Source organism: Microtus ochrogaster, unplaced genomic scaffold (assembly GCF_000317375.1).
Source record: "Microtus ochrogaster isolate Prairie Vole_2 unplaced genomic scaffold, MicOch1.0 UNK21, whole genome shotgun sequence".
Taxonomy (NCBI): Eukaryota; Metazoa; Chordata; class Mammalia; order Rodentia; family Cricetidae; genus Microtus; species Microtus ochrogaster.
The window spans coordinates 5,507,959-5,525,692 of NW_004949119.1; the positions used below are offsets into that span (position 1 = coordinate 5,507,959).

General features: G+C 46.8%; 1 protein-coding gene across 1 annotated transcript in view; it reads right to left on the minus strand.

Annotated features, from left to right (window-relative positions):
• Dlg5 (discs large MAGUK scaffold protein 5) overlaps positions 1-17,728 on the minus strand; it is a 106,981-nt gene extending 89,253 nt beyond the window's left edge. The window contains exon 1 of the mRNA XM_026789532.1: positions 17,403-17,728. Within this exon, the coding sequence (XP_026645333.1) occupies positions 17,403-17,706 (304 nt within the window). The 5' untranslated portion in view covers positions 17,707-17,728. The remainder of the gene's footprint in view (positions 1-17,402) is intronic.
• Positions 17,729-17,734: the final 6 nt, after the last annotated feature.

Genomic DNA, 17,734 nt, shown 5'->3' on the forward strand with positions numbered 1-17,734 from the left:
TGTGTGTGTGTGTGTAAGACTGCCTTATTTCCCTTGTGGTCCCTCAAATCTACCAAATTTCCTGTGAATATCATTGTTAATTATGTAATATTTCAACATCCCGACTCCAAAGTTTCAAATACCAGAACATTTTTTAAAATTGTTTTTACTGACATATATTTTTCTCTGCTCTCCTCCCTTCCTTTCCCCTCCTCTTCTACCCCCTCCCATGGTCCCCATGCTCCCAATTTACTCAGGAGATCTTGTCTTTTTCTACTTCCCATGTAGATTAGAACCATGTAGTCTCTCTTAGGGTCTTCTTTGTTGTCTAGGTTCTCTGGGATTGTCAACTGTAGGCTGTTTTTCCCCCTTTATGTCTAAAAGCCACTCATAAGTGAATACATACAATATTTGTCTTTCTGGGTCTGGGTTACCTCACTCAATGTGATGTTTTCTAGATCCATCCATTTGCCTTTATCACAACTGCATTACTGTCCTATGAACCATGGCCACTCCACTCACCTTCTGGGTGGCTTAATCAGCATGGATAGCACTACAGTAAGGCCCCTTTGGTGTGAGCATTCTGCCTGAGGTTGCCAATCCGGTCCAGTCCCACAGACACCAGAGTCAGAGGTGAGAAACAGGGCAAAGCTGAGGTCCTCTCTTGAAGACAGCAGCAACAAAGCAACAGTGTTTTCTTTCCCCCTTGTCTTACTTATTTCCTCTTAAGCCCAGATCCCTTCCTACACCACAGATGTGAGGGCAGTTTCCATGATCTTGCAAGATAGGAGGTGTTTTGTTTTATCAGCCCACCTCACTCTGTTGCTCACATTTCTGCCAAGCATTAGATGTTTTGTTTGTCCGTTGTTATTGCTGTTTTGAGACGGGGCTCACTGTACAGCCTTAGTTTACCTGAACTCTACAGACCAGCTGGCATCAAACTCAAAAGATCCACCTGCCTCTGTCTCCCAAGTGCTGGGATTAAATTTGTACACGACCATGCTTGGCTAAGCATTAATTTTAAGGTATACCATGGTGCCTACCATGTATGCATGTCAATTGTCCCATGGCAACTACTGCTTTGGTGACTGCAGGATCAAACTCATCCATCTCTACATTCTGCTCTCCAGGGATGGACACCGACCCTGACCCCCTCCAACATAGAACAAGGCATTAAGTATCCTCGACCTTCCCCTCCAGGCTTGCAAAAAAAAAGAACTTGGGGTGGGGAGGGTGACACTCAGGACAGAACCTCAGGGCAAGGCTTTGGTGAAGGCATACCAATAATTCTCGGGCAGCCACAGCAGCTGAGGCGCGTTCCACAGCTCCATAACCTTGGCCATTGACAATCTCCAGCTTTCTAGTCCCTGCCTGTCTCGGGTGGAAAGTGCTAGAGCCCAAGGCTTATTCAGTGTTGTTGCCTTACCACCCCTGTCACAATAGCCAGAAAGGCATCTGTTATGGGAAATGCAAACAAGAAAAGGCTAGAAAGGTGGCCCAGTGGTTAAAGCGTTTGCTGCTCTTACAAAGGGCCCTGATTCAGCTCTCAGCAGCTCACAAACACATACAACTCCAGCTCCAGGAGCTGACACTCTCTTGTGACCTCCACAGGCACCGCAAGCATGTGGTGCCCAGACAAAATACAGGCAAAACAATCACCACAGAAAATAAAACTAAATCTGAAGAAGTTTCCTCTGTAAGAACTGCACAGGAGCATAGCACACAGTGACCAACAAGCAGCCACTGGCTCTTTCTGCTCCAAGGGACCAGGCCCCTCCCAAGGAGGCCAACAGTTGAAGCAGGCAGCAATGGCTCAACTCTTATTTACAATCATCTGGTCCTAATACCAACGCCTATGACATGGAACCCATATCACATGACACTCACATGACCTGCCAGCACCTAGGTGGTGTACACCTGTTCAGTGAGTCCCCACAAGGTCAAACTGCACTAAAGGTCACAAAACACACAGAACCTCTATGATCACTTCATTATAGATCAGAACTTCTACAATGTGGGGGAGTGGGGGCGGGGAACAGAAGTGTTTTTAACCTGTGATATTATAGAGACATGTGTCCCCCAAAGGTCACTGCCAGGGTCCAGCCCCAAGGTGGCCCTAAGCCACTTGCTTGTGGCAATACAAAGATAAAAGCAGGGCTGACCCAGTATTTACCTTTTCCAGGCACTACTTTCAGACAGCAACTGTCTTAATTACTCACAGCCAGTAACCCCCTTAGTTCTCAAGACCAACTCTTCCCACTTGGCAGATAAGGAAACTGAAACAGAGAGGGAAAGCCAGCAGTTTACACTTGTACCAGGACCTCAAACCAGCCCCTGCTGGGCTGCTGGAGGGACTGAAGGATAAGAGGAATGCAGGAATGCAAATATGCCTGAGGAAGCATCCCGTGCAGCACTGATGCCCACCTGCTCAGCATCTAGCCACTGAGAGGCAGGGGGTCACTTCCTATGCCCCACCATTACCTTTCCTAGCTAAACGGAGGCAGCAGGATGGACTCCGACATCATAACACTAAGACCCAGATTACAGGGGACATGGGACAAAACCAGACAGCTGGTCATTCATTTCCTTCAGCCACCCTGCTTAACTACTCTCTTTTCCCCAGAATAAAGATCCTCACAAAGGACCACATCACAGCCTCTACAGAGACTCCCAGATGCTCACCTCTCAACCCTGCAAACAGCATTTTCAAGGCTTGAAATTTAGGAAAAGATGGTGTTCCAATCCACTCACCAATGCACAGCCAATAAGACCCTTTGGAAGATACAGAAGGCCAGTTGGTCTATGTCTGCATCCACCCCCTTCTGTCCAGAGTAAATGCCCTGTTCAGAAGCCCTGATTCCCATACATACCTCTATTCACAGAAAGGATTCTCTGTCATGTCTCTAAAAACAGCCTTCCTTTGCCTTGAGCACCACCCTTACTAGGCCTGTCTCCTTCCTTCCTCCTCTCCAGCACCCTCTAGTCTTCAGGCCCTGCACCCAGTTCAGCTTGCTGTACGTTCTCCCCTTCCCTAGGTCCCAACCATGAGTCCAAGCCACCCATCAGCATTGTTAGACACCTGCTCCTTCACTTGGGGCTACCCACTGAGATGACCAACTCCATAGGGGAAGGAGGCTGTGCCTTCTTTTTGTTGACTTCTGATAATCTTGCTGGGTTTTACACACAATAGCCTAGAAACTACATACAAACCAGGTGAGAAGCAAGAAGACAATAAGGAAGACTGGCAGCTATCCGTGTTTCTAAAAGCACCAAGACTGAACAACAAGGAACAACAAGGAAAACGTTTGGGGAACAGCAGGCTGTCTACTCTCAGGGTTCAGTATGGGTGTGAGGCATTACTCATGGATGGGACTGACTCCTCGTCCTCACAGCCTGGGCACTTAATAGAGTCTACAACAAAGCAGTGACCAGAAGCAGGCTGACGGAGGGAGACAAGGACAGACAGACAGATAAAATCTGATATGGCTGGCTTCACTCTAAAGCATAGGATCCAGGGCAAGAGGCCTACACAGGTGACCAGTTCAACTTAGTCTCGTGAAAAGCTGGAGGCAGGACAGTTAGGTAAGACCTGACCACTCCCCAAAGAACCAGGGAAGCTGACACTGTTCTGTTCCCTCTCTCTTGGTCTGTAAAACAGAGCAGGCCTGTGACAACAGATACAGGTCACCTGCCATTTTCTATCAGAAATAAGAAGAAAAACGTGTAGATAAGGAAGAATTCGCACAAAGCCCCTGAACACTGGGCTCCACTAGATCTAACTTGTTTTCAGGGAAGGAGTGCAGAGCCCCCAAGTTAGGGTTTTAATTTCTCCCTTCCGATCCCCTTGAAGCCAGCCATCTGAGTGAGCCCTGGCTCAGGGTCTGTGGGCCTCCAACATCTTATCTTTGGAAAAGGATTTTCCCCTGAGGCCAGAGACTCAGGGAAGCTTTTCTGGCTTGAACTTTGACCTGTGACTAAGCACCAAGGAGGTTTTTGCTGTGTCACAGGAAGAAAGCCACTTAGAGGCTCCTCTTGCCAAAGTCAGGCCCATTGTCTGACTCAGCACTCATTCAGGGACTGTTCAAAAAGCCCTATCTGGAGACAGGTGCTCAGAGCCTAGTTGTTGGATGCATCGGTGATAGAATGCAATGGGAAGGCTTATCCCAGGCTGGGGACCCAGAAATTTCAATGGGGACTTTCACAGAAGGCCTGCAGGAGAGAACAAATGCAGCCTTTATGAAGAAACTGACAAGGACCCCAGCGTTTGGCAGCCCCGGAGCAGCTGGTGGCCTGAGCAAGCGGTGACCTCTCAACACTGGCCTAGTTTGCCCAACTGTAGAACACAAATATCAACCGCATGGGCTGGGAGAGGATTGGGTTCGATGCCTGGGAATCAAGCTGGAGCATGGTTTGGTACACTGGGGTATCCTATTTCTTGCCCATGCTCGCTGCTAGGCCAGGCCCACATGAGGAAAGAAGCAGGCCAAGCTTCCAGATACCCAGCCAGGCTGTTCCAAGGCTGAAAGGAGATCCTGGGCCCAGATCCATCACTTTGTATTCTTGGACTAGTTTTTCTGTGTAAAATAGAAACCTGGGCAGAGTAGTCTCTAAGAGCCTTTCCAGCCATGACGCTCAAAACTTGAGGCTGCTTGGGGCTGGAGAGAACGCTCAGCGGTTGAGAGCACTGGCTGCACTTTCAGAGGTCCTGAGTTCAGTTCCCAGCACCCACAGGTGGCTCACAGCCATCTGTAACTGTAGTCTCACGGGATCAGAAGACCTCTTCCAATGTGCAGACAGAGCACCCATAAACACAAAATAATAAATCATATATATAAAACAACCAGTTGAGGCTGCTTAAAAGAAGGAAGTGTTAAGGGCTGGAGAGATGGCTCAGCAGTCAAGAGAACTGGATGCTGTTCCAGTGGACTGGGGCTCAATTCCTAGGATACTGGGTGTTTGAGGACACCAGGTACTTTTGCAGTGCACAGATATGCATGTAAAAAAAAGACCCAAACACATTAAATAAGTAAATAAATGAATAAATACTTAAAATGAAAGTCATAAAAGAAAGGAAGGTGACTTGGAAAGAATAGAGATGGTTGCAACTATTGAAAAGGTAATTGCACCTTTAATCTCAGCACTGGGAAGGCAGAGGCAGGCGGGTCTCTGTGAGTCTGAAGCCAGCCAGCTCTACAGAGTGAATTCCCGGACAGTCAGAGCTGCATTGAGAAATTCTATCTCAAAGAAACAAAAAAGGAAAAAAATAAGAGGAAGAAGAAAAAAGAAAAGAAAAGGTCATCGGGGCTGGAGAGATGGCTCAGAGGTTAGGAGCATTGCCTGCTCTTCCAGAGGTCCTGAGTTCAATTCCCAGCAACCACATGGTGGCTCACAACCATCTGTAATGGGGTCTGGTGCCCTCTTCTGGCCTGCAGGCATACACACAGACAGAATATTGTATACATAATAAATAAATAAATATTAAAAAAATAAAAGGTCATCATCATGTTGCTTTCAAAACAGGATAGCAGGGGGTACAGCTCAGTGGTAGAGCATTTGACTGCAAAACAGGATAGCATTTTAACTAACAAATTACACTTAACATTTGAAGATATAGAGGTTGGAATCTGGGTGTGGTGGCGCACGCCTTTAATCCCAGCACTCCAGCTGGTAGAGGTAGATGGATCTCTGTGAATTTGAGGCTAGCCTGGTCTACAGAGTGAGTTCCAGAACAGCCAGGGCTATATAATGAAAGCTTCTCCCGAAAAAACAAAAATAAATAAATGACTATATAAAGGGGGTTGTCAAGATGACTCAGCAGGTATGGGCACTTGCCTCCAGAGCCGACAGCCCACAACACAGAAGGAGAAAACCGGCTCCTGTGATTGGTTCTCTGATCTCTATACACTCACATGCAGACTCTCACACTTACACAGAAATACAAATAAAACTGCTTCTTTCCATTTTTCTGCTAAATTAGTTTTTAAAAACAACAACAACAACTAGACAGATTTCCACCACATGTGGAAAGTATTTTCTCAAAAGTCAAAAGAAGGCAGAATGATATGCACATCCAGGGCCATCTTAAAGAGTCAGACGTGTATCACACTGACAATTCAACCGAGAGAGAACAATACACCTATAAAAACACAGACACAGGGGCTGGAGCGACAGCTCATTGGTTAACAGCACTGGCTGTCAATCCCCAGTGCCCACTTGCAGCTTACCACCATCCAGGACTCCAGTTCCAGGGGATCCCTTTTCTGACCTCCATGGGCCACAGGCACACTTGTGGTTAAGACACATACATGCAGGCAAAAACATTCATACACATAAAATAAATCTTAAAAAAACAGACATAACTCACCTTTGTTTAGTGGCAAGCAGAATAGCAGCTGGGAGGTTTTTGCTTTGTCACAGAAAGCCACAGAGAGGTCCCTCCTGCCAAAGTCAGGCCCATTCACAGCCAATTGTCCCCAATGGTGCTGCTTCCTACACAGGCAGCTCACAGGGGCTGGTTAATGTGTCAACAGGATAATAGTTCTCTTATGCAATGTAGGGTTGAGCTAACTAGTGACAGTTTTTGTTTTGTTTTGTTTTAAGCCCAAGAAGAATTTTTCAAAAATATATAAATAAAGGGTAACTGCTTCTCACAAAAATGGACCAGAGGGCCAATAGGGCTTTGGTTCACTCTGTCCACATCACTGTCCTGGGTAGTAGGGACTGGTTTCTCATTAGCCACATTGGGCCATTTGTCGTTTTTAAAATGGTTCACCTCAAAAGGACACGTACAAAAGGAAATGGAGGAAGCAGGTGGAAAGAAGGCTCCATAAACAGCAGTCTCCAGAACCAGCCAGGACTCACCCCTAATGAAGGAAAGTGAAGCTGTAAGGTAGCTCTTCTCTCTCCAGGCACGGGGTTCGAGAAGGGACATCACAGACAGTTTCTTAGAAGTACCAGCCTACATGATGAGACCCAGCTCTTTACTTCCTCCCAAGAATCCTAGATGGCATCAACTAAACGTAACAGATAGACCTTGTTAAGATACATATTTAAACACATTGCCTGATAAGACACGGAAAACTTAATGCCAGCTTGGCATGGAGATGGCTTAACAAATCCAGAGCAGGGTGCTCAGAATGGGCCCAGGGTCCCTTCATGGATCATGCTAATATGGGTGTGACCTTTGTGGGACCAGCACTTAGCAGAGTCAAGATAGTAGATGGTAAAAAGTGCAGTAAGGACCATGCACATACTGACAAGTGATGGAAGGGACAGACACACAGAAAGATGAAGCTGTGACTGTATCTGTCATGATTACCCCAATCAAAGGCTGTGGAACCTCACACAAACACGCAGTACTGGAATCAGGTCCACTGAGCTTTCTTGAGATGCCTTACTATGAGGAAGGCTGGGGCAAAACTAGGGTGAGTGTTGGCTGTTTTGAGACAGACCTGAGATATTTTTAAGTGAAGTGATATGCTAGCTGGGATTTGTTTAAAAATATAAGAATCTAAGGTTGCTGGAAGAGGCCAATTCAGCTACAGGGTTGCTTCTTCTATCACCCAGTCCATTTCCAAATGCTTGAGAAGACAAACCATTTAAAAGGCTTCATTTGAGCTTCCCTCCCTGTCTGTCTCCCTGAGTTCCCTGTGCTCACCTCTTTGAGCTTTTGTCCTTTTCATAGGGCAGGTGATGCCTCCACAAGGACCAATCCACCAAAGATTGACATCCTCCTCGCTGATGGACCCCCCAGAGTCTCCCCTGAGCTTCTCTCATTCTAACCCAGTGCCTGGCATGTGTTTTCTGACACTTTTTGAGTCCGTACATAAGCTGAGGCTGTTGCTACTCTCAGCAGTTCTCAGAGAGACAGTGGCCCTCACCAAAGCCCTCAAAGAACACTACTAACCCCTTCCACAGATGGGGAAAAGGTAGTCCCAAAGGTTAGTGGCTGCTGGAGTCACAGAGCTCAGGTTGGAAATATTAGGATGTAAACCTAAATTGCTGGGCCCTCAAGAGTACATTTGCAGCACAACCGTCTCTAGTCCTAGAGCCTTTCTACAGTTCCAATCCCACCTACACCATTCAAACCACCTGGGCCATTCATCAAAGTCACCCACCCTCCATGATATTCTCAGAACAGAGACCATTTTCTCTGTTCTCCAGGCCAGCTCCTATCAAAGGCTCAGTAAAGACTTATTCTTGATGGACAGTTACAAGGTCTTCCCAGACTTGTTCCCACATACATCCTTCCAAGGCTGACTTGTGGCCCAAGACCCAGTCCCGCTGCTTTGGTCCTGGAGAAAAGCATCTCAAAGAATAATGTTCATGAAATCTGACTTCATTCAGTTAAGCCACACCAGGCCCAGTAAGAACACGTACCTGAATTCTGACAGTTCCTGCACGTGTCTAGCTCAGGGGGCATTGGAAGCTAAAAGGAGAATGTTTATAGCTTGGGTTTTCCAAATGAGAGGACCAGAGGAAATGAAAATAAGTAATACATGTTGTGCTCAAATACCATGTGTAATGCCGAGCTTTCTCGTATGTATTGCTCTGAACACAGATGCTACAACATCTGTGTTCACAGATGTTTTCTGTGTTCCACAGAAAATACCATGATCTAATTAGTCTGGAGCCATTCTAGTAAAGCCCCAAAGCGCACTGGCCCACAGTGGCTCTCAAGGGCCCAATGTTAAGAAGTTAGGCCTGCTCAAAGAAGCACTATCCAAATGCGCTAGACCACAGAGTCAGGACAAGACAAAAAACGCATCCACATCCCATCAAACCAGTGCTCAGGGCAGGTTTCCTGGGGAAATGCTGACCTAGGCCTTTTCTAAGAACATCTTGATAGAGCTGGTACCCTGGACTCCAGATGAGAAAGCAAGCCAAGCTGAGTGGTCTAGGGAGCAGAAATGCCCAGCGTACTTCAAGGCCTTTGGGATGAAGTTATTAGCACTGCAAAGGAGGAGGAAATGAGTGCTTTACTCTTGGCTGCCGGCTCTGAATTCTGCTGGGATGACATGGTTAAATTCTGGCCTCAAAAGGCTTCACAAGCAACTTCTGAAATTAATTCCTTGCCATCCAAAGGAGCTGCCTGCAACTCACCAACATGTATTTGGAGGTCTGTGTGTGTAAGAAAGCACACACACGTGTGTGTGTGCCCACGCACACGTGTATGAATGTGCATATGCGATTGTTTATTACACTTGCAATTTAGACCAAAGAAAATGTTAGAACTAGGCCTCCACCCAGGCCCAAGTTGAGGTGTTAGGGACAGAAAGCAGCCAATATGACAGCTCTTTAAAAGCTCACATATGGAGCTGCTACATGGTCCTAAGAAGGAAAAGTAAGGGCACTAAGTAGATATGTGCATTGTGCAACTCACAGCAACATGAATCCCAACAGCCAAGCCAACAAGGGGAAACCACTGAGTGACGAACAGACAAGGAAAGTACAGCATGTAACAAGAACGAGTATCATTCAACCTCTACAAGGAAATTCTGGCATATGTCACTTGCTGTGAAGACAAATGTGTTGCCTTTTGTTGTTGTTGTTGTTTTTCAAAACAGGGTCTCACTTTGTATTCCTGGCTGTCCTAGAACTCCTTATGTAATCCAGGCTGGCCTGGAACTCAGAGAGCTCCGCCAGTCTGTCTCCCTAGTACTGGGTTTAAAGTCATGGGCCATTACAGTTGGCTCTAGAAGACAAATATTGAAGAGCTGCGGAAATGGGCTTGAAGACCTGAGTGCAGATGGTGAGCACCCGCAAAAAAGCCAGGGGTGACCACACATAACTTTAACACCAATGCTGAGGGACAGGGAGGGATCTGGAAGAAACAAGAGGACTGTGGGGATTCCTGGCCACCAACATAGCTGAAAAGCAACAACAACAACAACAACAATAACTCTAGGTTGACAAAAGGCCTTATCTCCAGAGAATAACAGAGAGAGAGAGAGAGAGAGAGAGAGAGAGAGAAAGAAGGAGGGAGGGAGGCACTCAATAGCCTCCTCTGTCCTCTGCACATGTGTGTGTATATATGTACATACATCACACACACACACACACACGAGGAAGACAGATATACTAAGTTCACCTATAACAGATATCTAAATTAATTAATGTTCATGCAAAAGAAAGTAGAGTAGTTATCATGGGCGGGGGAGGGAGCGGTAGAGAGTTGTTTAATAGACACTCTTCTATAAGATGGAAATGTTCTGGAAACATGATGACATGGGCCTCACAACAGTCTAAAAATACTACCTGCCACTGAAATGCACACTTAAGATGCTATTTCCACATTTTATATATATGTCACTAAAATGAAATGAAATGGCTCAGGGCAAGTCTTATAATATGTTAAGTCTTACTATAATTAAACACACACACACCCTTAGCAAATGAGTTATGATCCTTACACTGAAATGAATGCAGTCACCATCCTGCCCAGGATTAGAGAGCTGACAGTCAACAAAGGACACTCTAAATACCTGTTCAGGTAAAAATGCTTCTGCAGTACTTTTGTAGAATTCCACTTCAAAAACATCAACTGGGACACAACACAAAGATTTACAATCTGTTCTAGGCAAATACTGAAGAATAAAAAGGAAAAACAATCCCATTGTCTCTACTCTAATCCTATCCCATTTAAAGTTCCCTGCTAAACACACCAAGCGGTCCTCCTCCAGCCAGCGACATAGGTCCATGCTCCTGCCATCTCTGCAGCCCACACAGGAAACCACTGCACAGTGTTCCTCCCACTGGGGCTGCAGAAGACACAGGTACTTCCTATGAAGTAGGGGAAAAATTGAGACAAAATATATCTCTTCCTTCTACTTACTTTTTAAGGCAGCATATCAAACACCACTCAAGATTAACATTGAAGCAGATTAACAGCAACCAAGGTGTAGAGCTAGAACACAATTGCCACACCTCCTGGGACTAAATGCCAATAGGGGAGTGCTCAGAACCCCACAGGGCTGAGGAAATCCCCAGCAGGGCCACACCAGTTGGGTCTTTTGCTGTTGAGCAAGGGCCAGGAAGCCAAGAAGCTCAGCCAAAGTCAAGACCAAGGGCACTTAAAAGCAGGTCCCTGTAGTGGGGGCTCTTTCAAGGACACCTGGCTGATGTTGGAGTCTGGAAAAGGAAAGATTGCTCTACACAACTCTGGAGCAGCCCTACACTGCTGGTAGCTGGAGGGTGACCCTGATGACTTAAAAAAACAATGTCAAACCACCAGCTTCCACCACAGACATAGTGAGAGTGGCAATATTAATGTGTGCATCCGAGATATGTTCAAAGGGTATGTCACCTCCTGGAGATTACGTTGTGCTAGGGACCCACAGCCATAGAAGCCAGCAACACTGGCACCTGTTTCGAGTGGTCACAAGGAACTGCTACAGGCCCTCCACACTCCATCCATTCAGGTCCCTACTGCCACTATTATGTGACATGGTTCACCACACTAACAAAATGCCCTTCCTTTGTCCTTACCATTGTCAAACAGCACCCTGAAGCAGTGTGTGCTTTATAATGGCTGTATTTGGGCAGAACTCTGGGGAAGGAGAACAGGACCTGAAATAGCATATTGAGACACTTACTGAGAAGCAGGCAGGCCTCACTGGCCCATTTGACTCAGCTTCCCAACAGGCTTGCTGACAGTGTGGTTGATAAGAGGCCTGCTGGGAAAAGCACGCACTGCTAAAATTGTCCAAGTGTGGCATCATTCAATAAATAAATAAATAAATAAATAAATAAATAAATAAATAAGGAATAGGCTCTACATCATCATAAAATTTCCATAAAAACTCCCAACTGCAAGTATTACAAAAGAAAACTTTTAAAAAAATCACTTTTGTGAATTTTAAAGTTATCTTTAAGCTCAGAAGTCTCCCCAGTTCCAAACACCCACCCCTGCCTGCTAAACACCTGACTGTTATGATCTATCCAAACGGAGTAGAAGCCCTTGCCAACCTGTGGCAAGAAAAGGGATGGGTGACACAGGGCTCAATTTCCCAGAACAACAGTGACAGAGGCAGAACTGGAGCCTCACAGGAGACAGTCCAGGCCTTGTTCAAAGACAGTGACTGCTGGAAAAGACGGAAGAGAAAGAGGAGAGATGTTGACCAGGCTAGGGTATCTGGGTAACTTTTTTTGAGGCTTCTTCATGCTCTTGTTCATCATCCTTCCTGGGTCAGGAACCAGGGGATTAACGAGGGCACAGCAGGTCAGGTGACAGAGATGGAGGAAGCTAACCTGAGTGTTAGCATCCTAGAAACCCTGGCTATGGCCCATAATATAGAGCTCTCTGGGGGAAGGATGGATGAACCAAACAAGAAACTCCAGGCCACCTAACACTAGGGGTACATGTATTTGGAATTCTACAAGTTCAGTTGACCACTAGCTTTTCCAGCTCCATTAATTGCCTGAGAAGACTTAACACAGGAAGAAATGTGTTTAGAAAAGCTACTGCCCTGCTCAGGCAGGGCCTGACCACCAACAGCCCACTCTAGCAATGACTTAGGTTTTTCATTTTACTAAGGATGGTGTCAGGCATAATGTCTATATCTTTACAATATTCCTCCTGTTCATCTTCCCTTGGAGAAATTGTTTCTTTAAAAACAGCCTTGTCTAGAACGGACCACTTTCACAGGGACAAAGCAAAACCAACCTTAGCCTTCTAACTTTGGCCGCTCTGCCTCAAATGGGTACATGGCATATAGTCAAGACAATTAGAATCCTTCCAGAAGATTTTTTTTCTGAGTGGGTTGACTGCATAGAGCTGCCTTCCTTCTCTGGCCAGGACTAGAGAACATAAAGTCCACGAGACCTGAGGCTACATTTCAGGCCTATGGAAAAGGATTCAGGTATCAACTGTCCCTCATACAAGGTTTTAGAATGTAGCTATATGTCACTTAACACTGGAGTAATGGTCTGAAACATATATGTTTAGGGGATTCCACCATTATATAACCATCCTGGAATTTACTTATAGAAATGTCACTAAGTAATATAATTTTATGAGACCACTGTCAGACATGTTGCCTTAAGAAATGTCATTAAGACTATTATATTTCAATAAGTTGTCCTAAGATGGTTTGAGCCACGTTTTCATGGTACCCTAAATAAGAGAGATCTAACTACAACCTGCCCCCATTTAGAAACTACAACAACAGTGTTCAGGTTCCTCTGCCACATCTCTTCAAATAGCACAACTTTGGAAGTCATTGAGCACTGGAATTGATACTTCTGCTTCTTCCCCGATGATCCCCATGGCAGAGTAGACTGAGCAAAAATACCTTGTGCCCAAAGGCAGGAGACAAACCAAAGGCCCAGGTAATCATCACAAAATAAAACATAGCCCACACCTGGCAACACAAAGCCACACCATTAGTCTCTGGAAAAGCCTGGCAGGGTCGCTCCTTTTTCAATGAAGAGGGAGAGAAGAAAAAAAGGGGGCAGGGAGTCTAGGTCACAAGGCTGAGGAATGAGGACTTCCACAAGTTTGAAAACAGATTGGGCTATAGAGGAACACCTTATTAAAACAGAAAAGGCCTAAGAGAGACATATATGAATCCGCCTAGGAAGGGGAAAAACAAGACAAGATCTTCTGAGTAAATTGGGAGCATGGAGGTTGGGGGAAGGGTGAAAGGAAGGGGAGACAAAAGGGTAAAAGGGGAGTGGGGAATAATGTATAGCACATTCCTATCCAAACAAATAAATGAGAAGGATTTAATTTTTTTCAAAAAAGTCTTCAGCCTCACCTTCTACAATACCTGTACTGAACACTCAAACCTCTCACTGGACCCAGGACCACAGCTCTCTGACACCTCCTTACCCCACATCTATTCAGAGCCAATGGCAATTCCCCCTGTCCCAGTTCCTACTCTCTGCAGCCTGGGGACAAACAGCCCTTGCAGTGTCTGCCATCCTCCCTACATCCCTCTCTGCATTCCAACTTCCCTTCAGGGAGTTGGAGCCATGGCTTGGTGTTTAAGAGCACTTGTTGCTCTTGCAGAGGACCCTGGTTCAATTTCCAGCATCCACTTGGCAGCTCACAATTTGTAACTCAAGTTCCAGGCACTCTGACTCTCAGGTGCACACGTCGAACACATATAAAATGCTGGACAAATACACATAAAATAAAATAAAAATCTTAAAAAAAAAAAAGGTGAGTTCCCTTTCAGCTCCAGCTTAAGTACCAGTCCCTGCTCCACTTTTTCCTCCACTTCTTCAGCAGATAATCCTATGCCATTCTCTTCATGTTGGTGAGAGCAAGTCAACTACTCTCTAGGAAACACAGAAGCAGGCAGAGGACAAAGACAACTCTAAGCACACGGGTGGAGAACCAGCAGGCAGTCAATTTCTGTCTTCTAAGAGAAGCCAGGCTCAAAAGAGAGTATTGGAGGAAAGCATATAGTTAGCACACAATCTATAAACGAGCAGAAAGCCTACTCTTGGATCTGTCACTCAATAGATCCATCTCCCATCAATGTCCTATTGCCCCAAAAAGGCATCAGGATACATGGACACACCCCTGCCTGCCTGCAGTCTGCCCACCAAGCCAAGCCCCAGAGCTGAAGACACTGTGCCCCCTGAGGACTGAGATAGGCAGCAGGGCACCCTGGACCCCATCATGAAGATGAAGACACTGTGGCGGAGCACAGAAGCAGAACTCGAGTATCTTTGTGAGAGAAATCATATGCTACCATCAGATTCATGAGAGAAACACAAAACGGGTGACCAAATTCAGCTCTAATACAATAAAAGACACGGAGACTCTAGTCACCCAGTGAGGGGCAGTTCTCACCTCTCACTGTCACCAGCTGGGGCAAAGAAATTTGCTTCCTTCCCTACAAATCCTTGTGTACACAAGATATCAGAATTCTTCACTACCAATAGTCTCCTGAAAAGGTAGCAGGAAGGCGTGGTCAGCAGGGAAATAAGAGGGAGGCTCCTGGTGTCTGTCACCTCCCTGCCCTCTGACCTTCCTGATATCTGACACCTGGCCCTGGGAACTCATTGTCAGGAAGATTAAGACTCTACTCCAGGACACTGGGTTTGTCACAAGTCACTGGGATGGAAAGGAGGACACAACATGCTGAACATCAGCCCCAAAACAGAAGCCCCTGCTTCACCAACCTAACCCTGAGTTTCTCTGATCACAATATTACAAAGACACACAGATGCCCATTGACTACACACCATGTCACCTTGTCACAGAAGGCTCCAAAAGCTCTTGCCATATCAAGTGGTATACTAATTTCTTCCAGACTATTAAATAACCTCCTTGACAATAGTTTTTCTAAGGATTTCATGACCCTCTTTGAAGCGAGAGAATTCTAAAGTGGGGGGAAATGGATCAAAAAAAAAAAAATTACAGCCCTAAGGATAAATCTCAACCTTAAGTTAACCCATTCCTTGGAGGTCAAGAGCTCCTTAGAGGGAAGACCAGAGAAGCACTTAACTGCCAGGTATGGGGAGGGGGTGTAAGTCAAGAGTGGCCATCTGTTCACTAGTTCCCCTAGTCCAGAGATTAATCCTAGAGCTGATGCACACTCACCCCTGTGAGGACTTCTCGGATGCCCTCTAATTTCTATGTTTCTTCAGAAAGACTTCGGGAAACAGATCTTTGAAAAACTTCCTTTTTTTTCTTTCTTTCTTTCTTTCTTTCCTTTTCTTTTTTGAGACAGGGTTTCTCTGAAGCTTTGGAGCCTGTCTCCTGGAACAGCCTTGTAGACCAGGCTGCCCTCGAACTCACAGAGATCCGCCTGCCTCTGCCTCCCCAGTGCTGGGATTAAAGGCGCGCGCCACCACCGCCCAGCGACAAACGTCCGTCTTAAAAATTAAATAGAAGCAATTAGAAGAGAAAAGTCATTCTGATCAGGTCATTTATCCTCTCAGTGACAGAAACTTCAAAGGGCTAGTCAAAGAGACTCCCGACTTGGCCCAGGAACTCCAAGAAACCACACTGCTGGGACAGAATGCAGGTCTGAGGATAGAGTGCCTACTGGGGAAATGGCAGGGCCACCAGCGAAATGCAGTTATGTGGTTGGCTTTTCAGCCTTTCTGTACGTCAGTTTACTCCAGCCGGAGAGAGTTGGGTCGAGGTGGCTCATGGAGAAGATCACTGCTACCTAATAAAATTACTCCCTTTCTAAAACAGACTCATAAACGGGTATCCTCAACATCTGGTCCTCAAATTGCTAAGGGCAGGTTTTATTTTCCAGCTCTTCATTCACTATTCTTTACAGATGTGTCTTTACTGATTATTATTATATTGGTTCACTTAAAACAAGGGCAAGACCTACACAAGGTACACTTGCTGTTTCCAGGCTCTGAGTATGTTTTTGAAAGCAACAAGACAATTCAAAACTCTTGGCATTCAATCTTTCCTGAGCATTTTAACTACTGCAAGCCATTTTTCTCTCCGGCAAAGCAGGGATAATAGATAGTTCACCTGCTGTTAACAGTGATTAAATGTGATAAGGCAAAGTTCCTGCTACCACACACACCATGCATGCCAGCCCTCATCCTTCCTCTGCACTATGTGTCTTCCTTGTCTAAGAGGCTGGCTTTCATTCTCCCCAGCTCAGTTAGGACAAGTCTACCACTAGGAACAAACTCCCAGCAGTACCCCTCCCCCAACCACACTTCCAAATCAGTCACTTTCAAGAGCAGGAACACAGGGGTTCCAAAGGGCAACACTCAAAGGAATCAGTCACCAGTGCTCCTCCACCGGGAACTCAGAACTCTCCGGGAGGGAACCGAGCCACAGCAACCACTACTAAGATTTTCCCATGGTGCAATGCAACTTCCTCAACTTTTCCGGGCCCACAATTTCTAGAGAAACAGAGGGAAGGCGTTGTGCATAATTCACAGTAAATCTGGGCAAGTTAAGAGACTGAGATCCAGCAGCGAGAAGGAAACCGATACGGTCACAAAGTGAAAAGGCACGAGTGATCCTAAGACGGGGTGGCAGGGATCAAAACTTAGGCTTTCTGCCCCTGGCCTATATAACCTATTGCTGATTGCAACCTCTGGCTCCCAAAGGGCTAGCCACTGGTGAGGAGCTTAGAAAAGGGGCTGACCGACAGACATCCTTCGGTGGCGTCCTCCGCCCTGCCACCGGACCTGGTGGCCTCCGGGGGACTCTGCAGCAGTAGCAACCAGGAGAGGGAAAACAAGGCTTTCGGTGAGGGGTTATTGTTCCTGGAGACCCGCAGGACAGGGGCATGATGTGTGAATTCGGGTCCAGGCATCGGCCCCCTTCCCCAGGTACTCTAAGAAAGAAGGTGTCACCCGCGCCATACAGGTAGAGCAATAGCCGAGACCGGAGCCTTCATCTCCCCCCCAACCCCCAGCCCCTTGTGAGCTGCAGAGAGAAGGGGTGGCCGGCGGGCAGGAGGGGCCGCGGGACTGCCACTCACCCGCGCCCTCTGCGGACTGCGGCGGCCCGACGACGCCGTTCAGGTAGAGAATGGGCAGCAGGTGAGGCTGCGTCTTCTCCAGCGCGGCACGCAGGTCCTGGAAGTGATCCTGCTCCTTGGCCAGGAGCAGCTGGAGCAAGAGCTCCGCCTTGGCGCCTCCAGCCTCCTCGTCCAGCTGCCGCCGCTCGCCCGGGCTCAACGCCCCGGCGGCCTCCAGCAGCCCGAGCACGGTCTCCACCTCGGTCATGGCCTGGGCCAGGCTCTGCTGACACTGAGCGAGCAGCTCCCTGCGCTGCGGCTCCATGGTGGCGGCCCGCGCCGCGCCGCGCCGC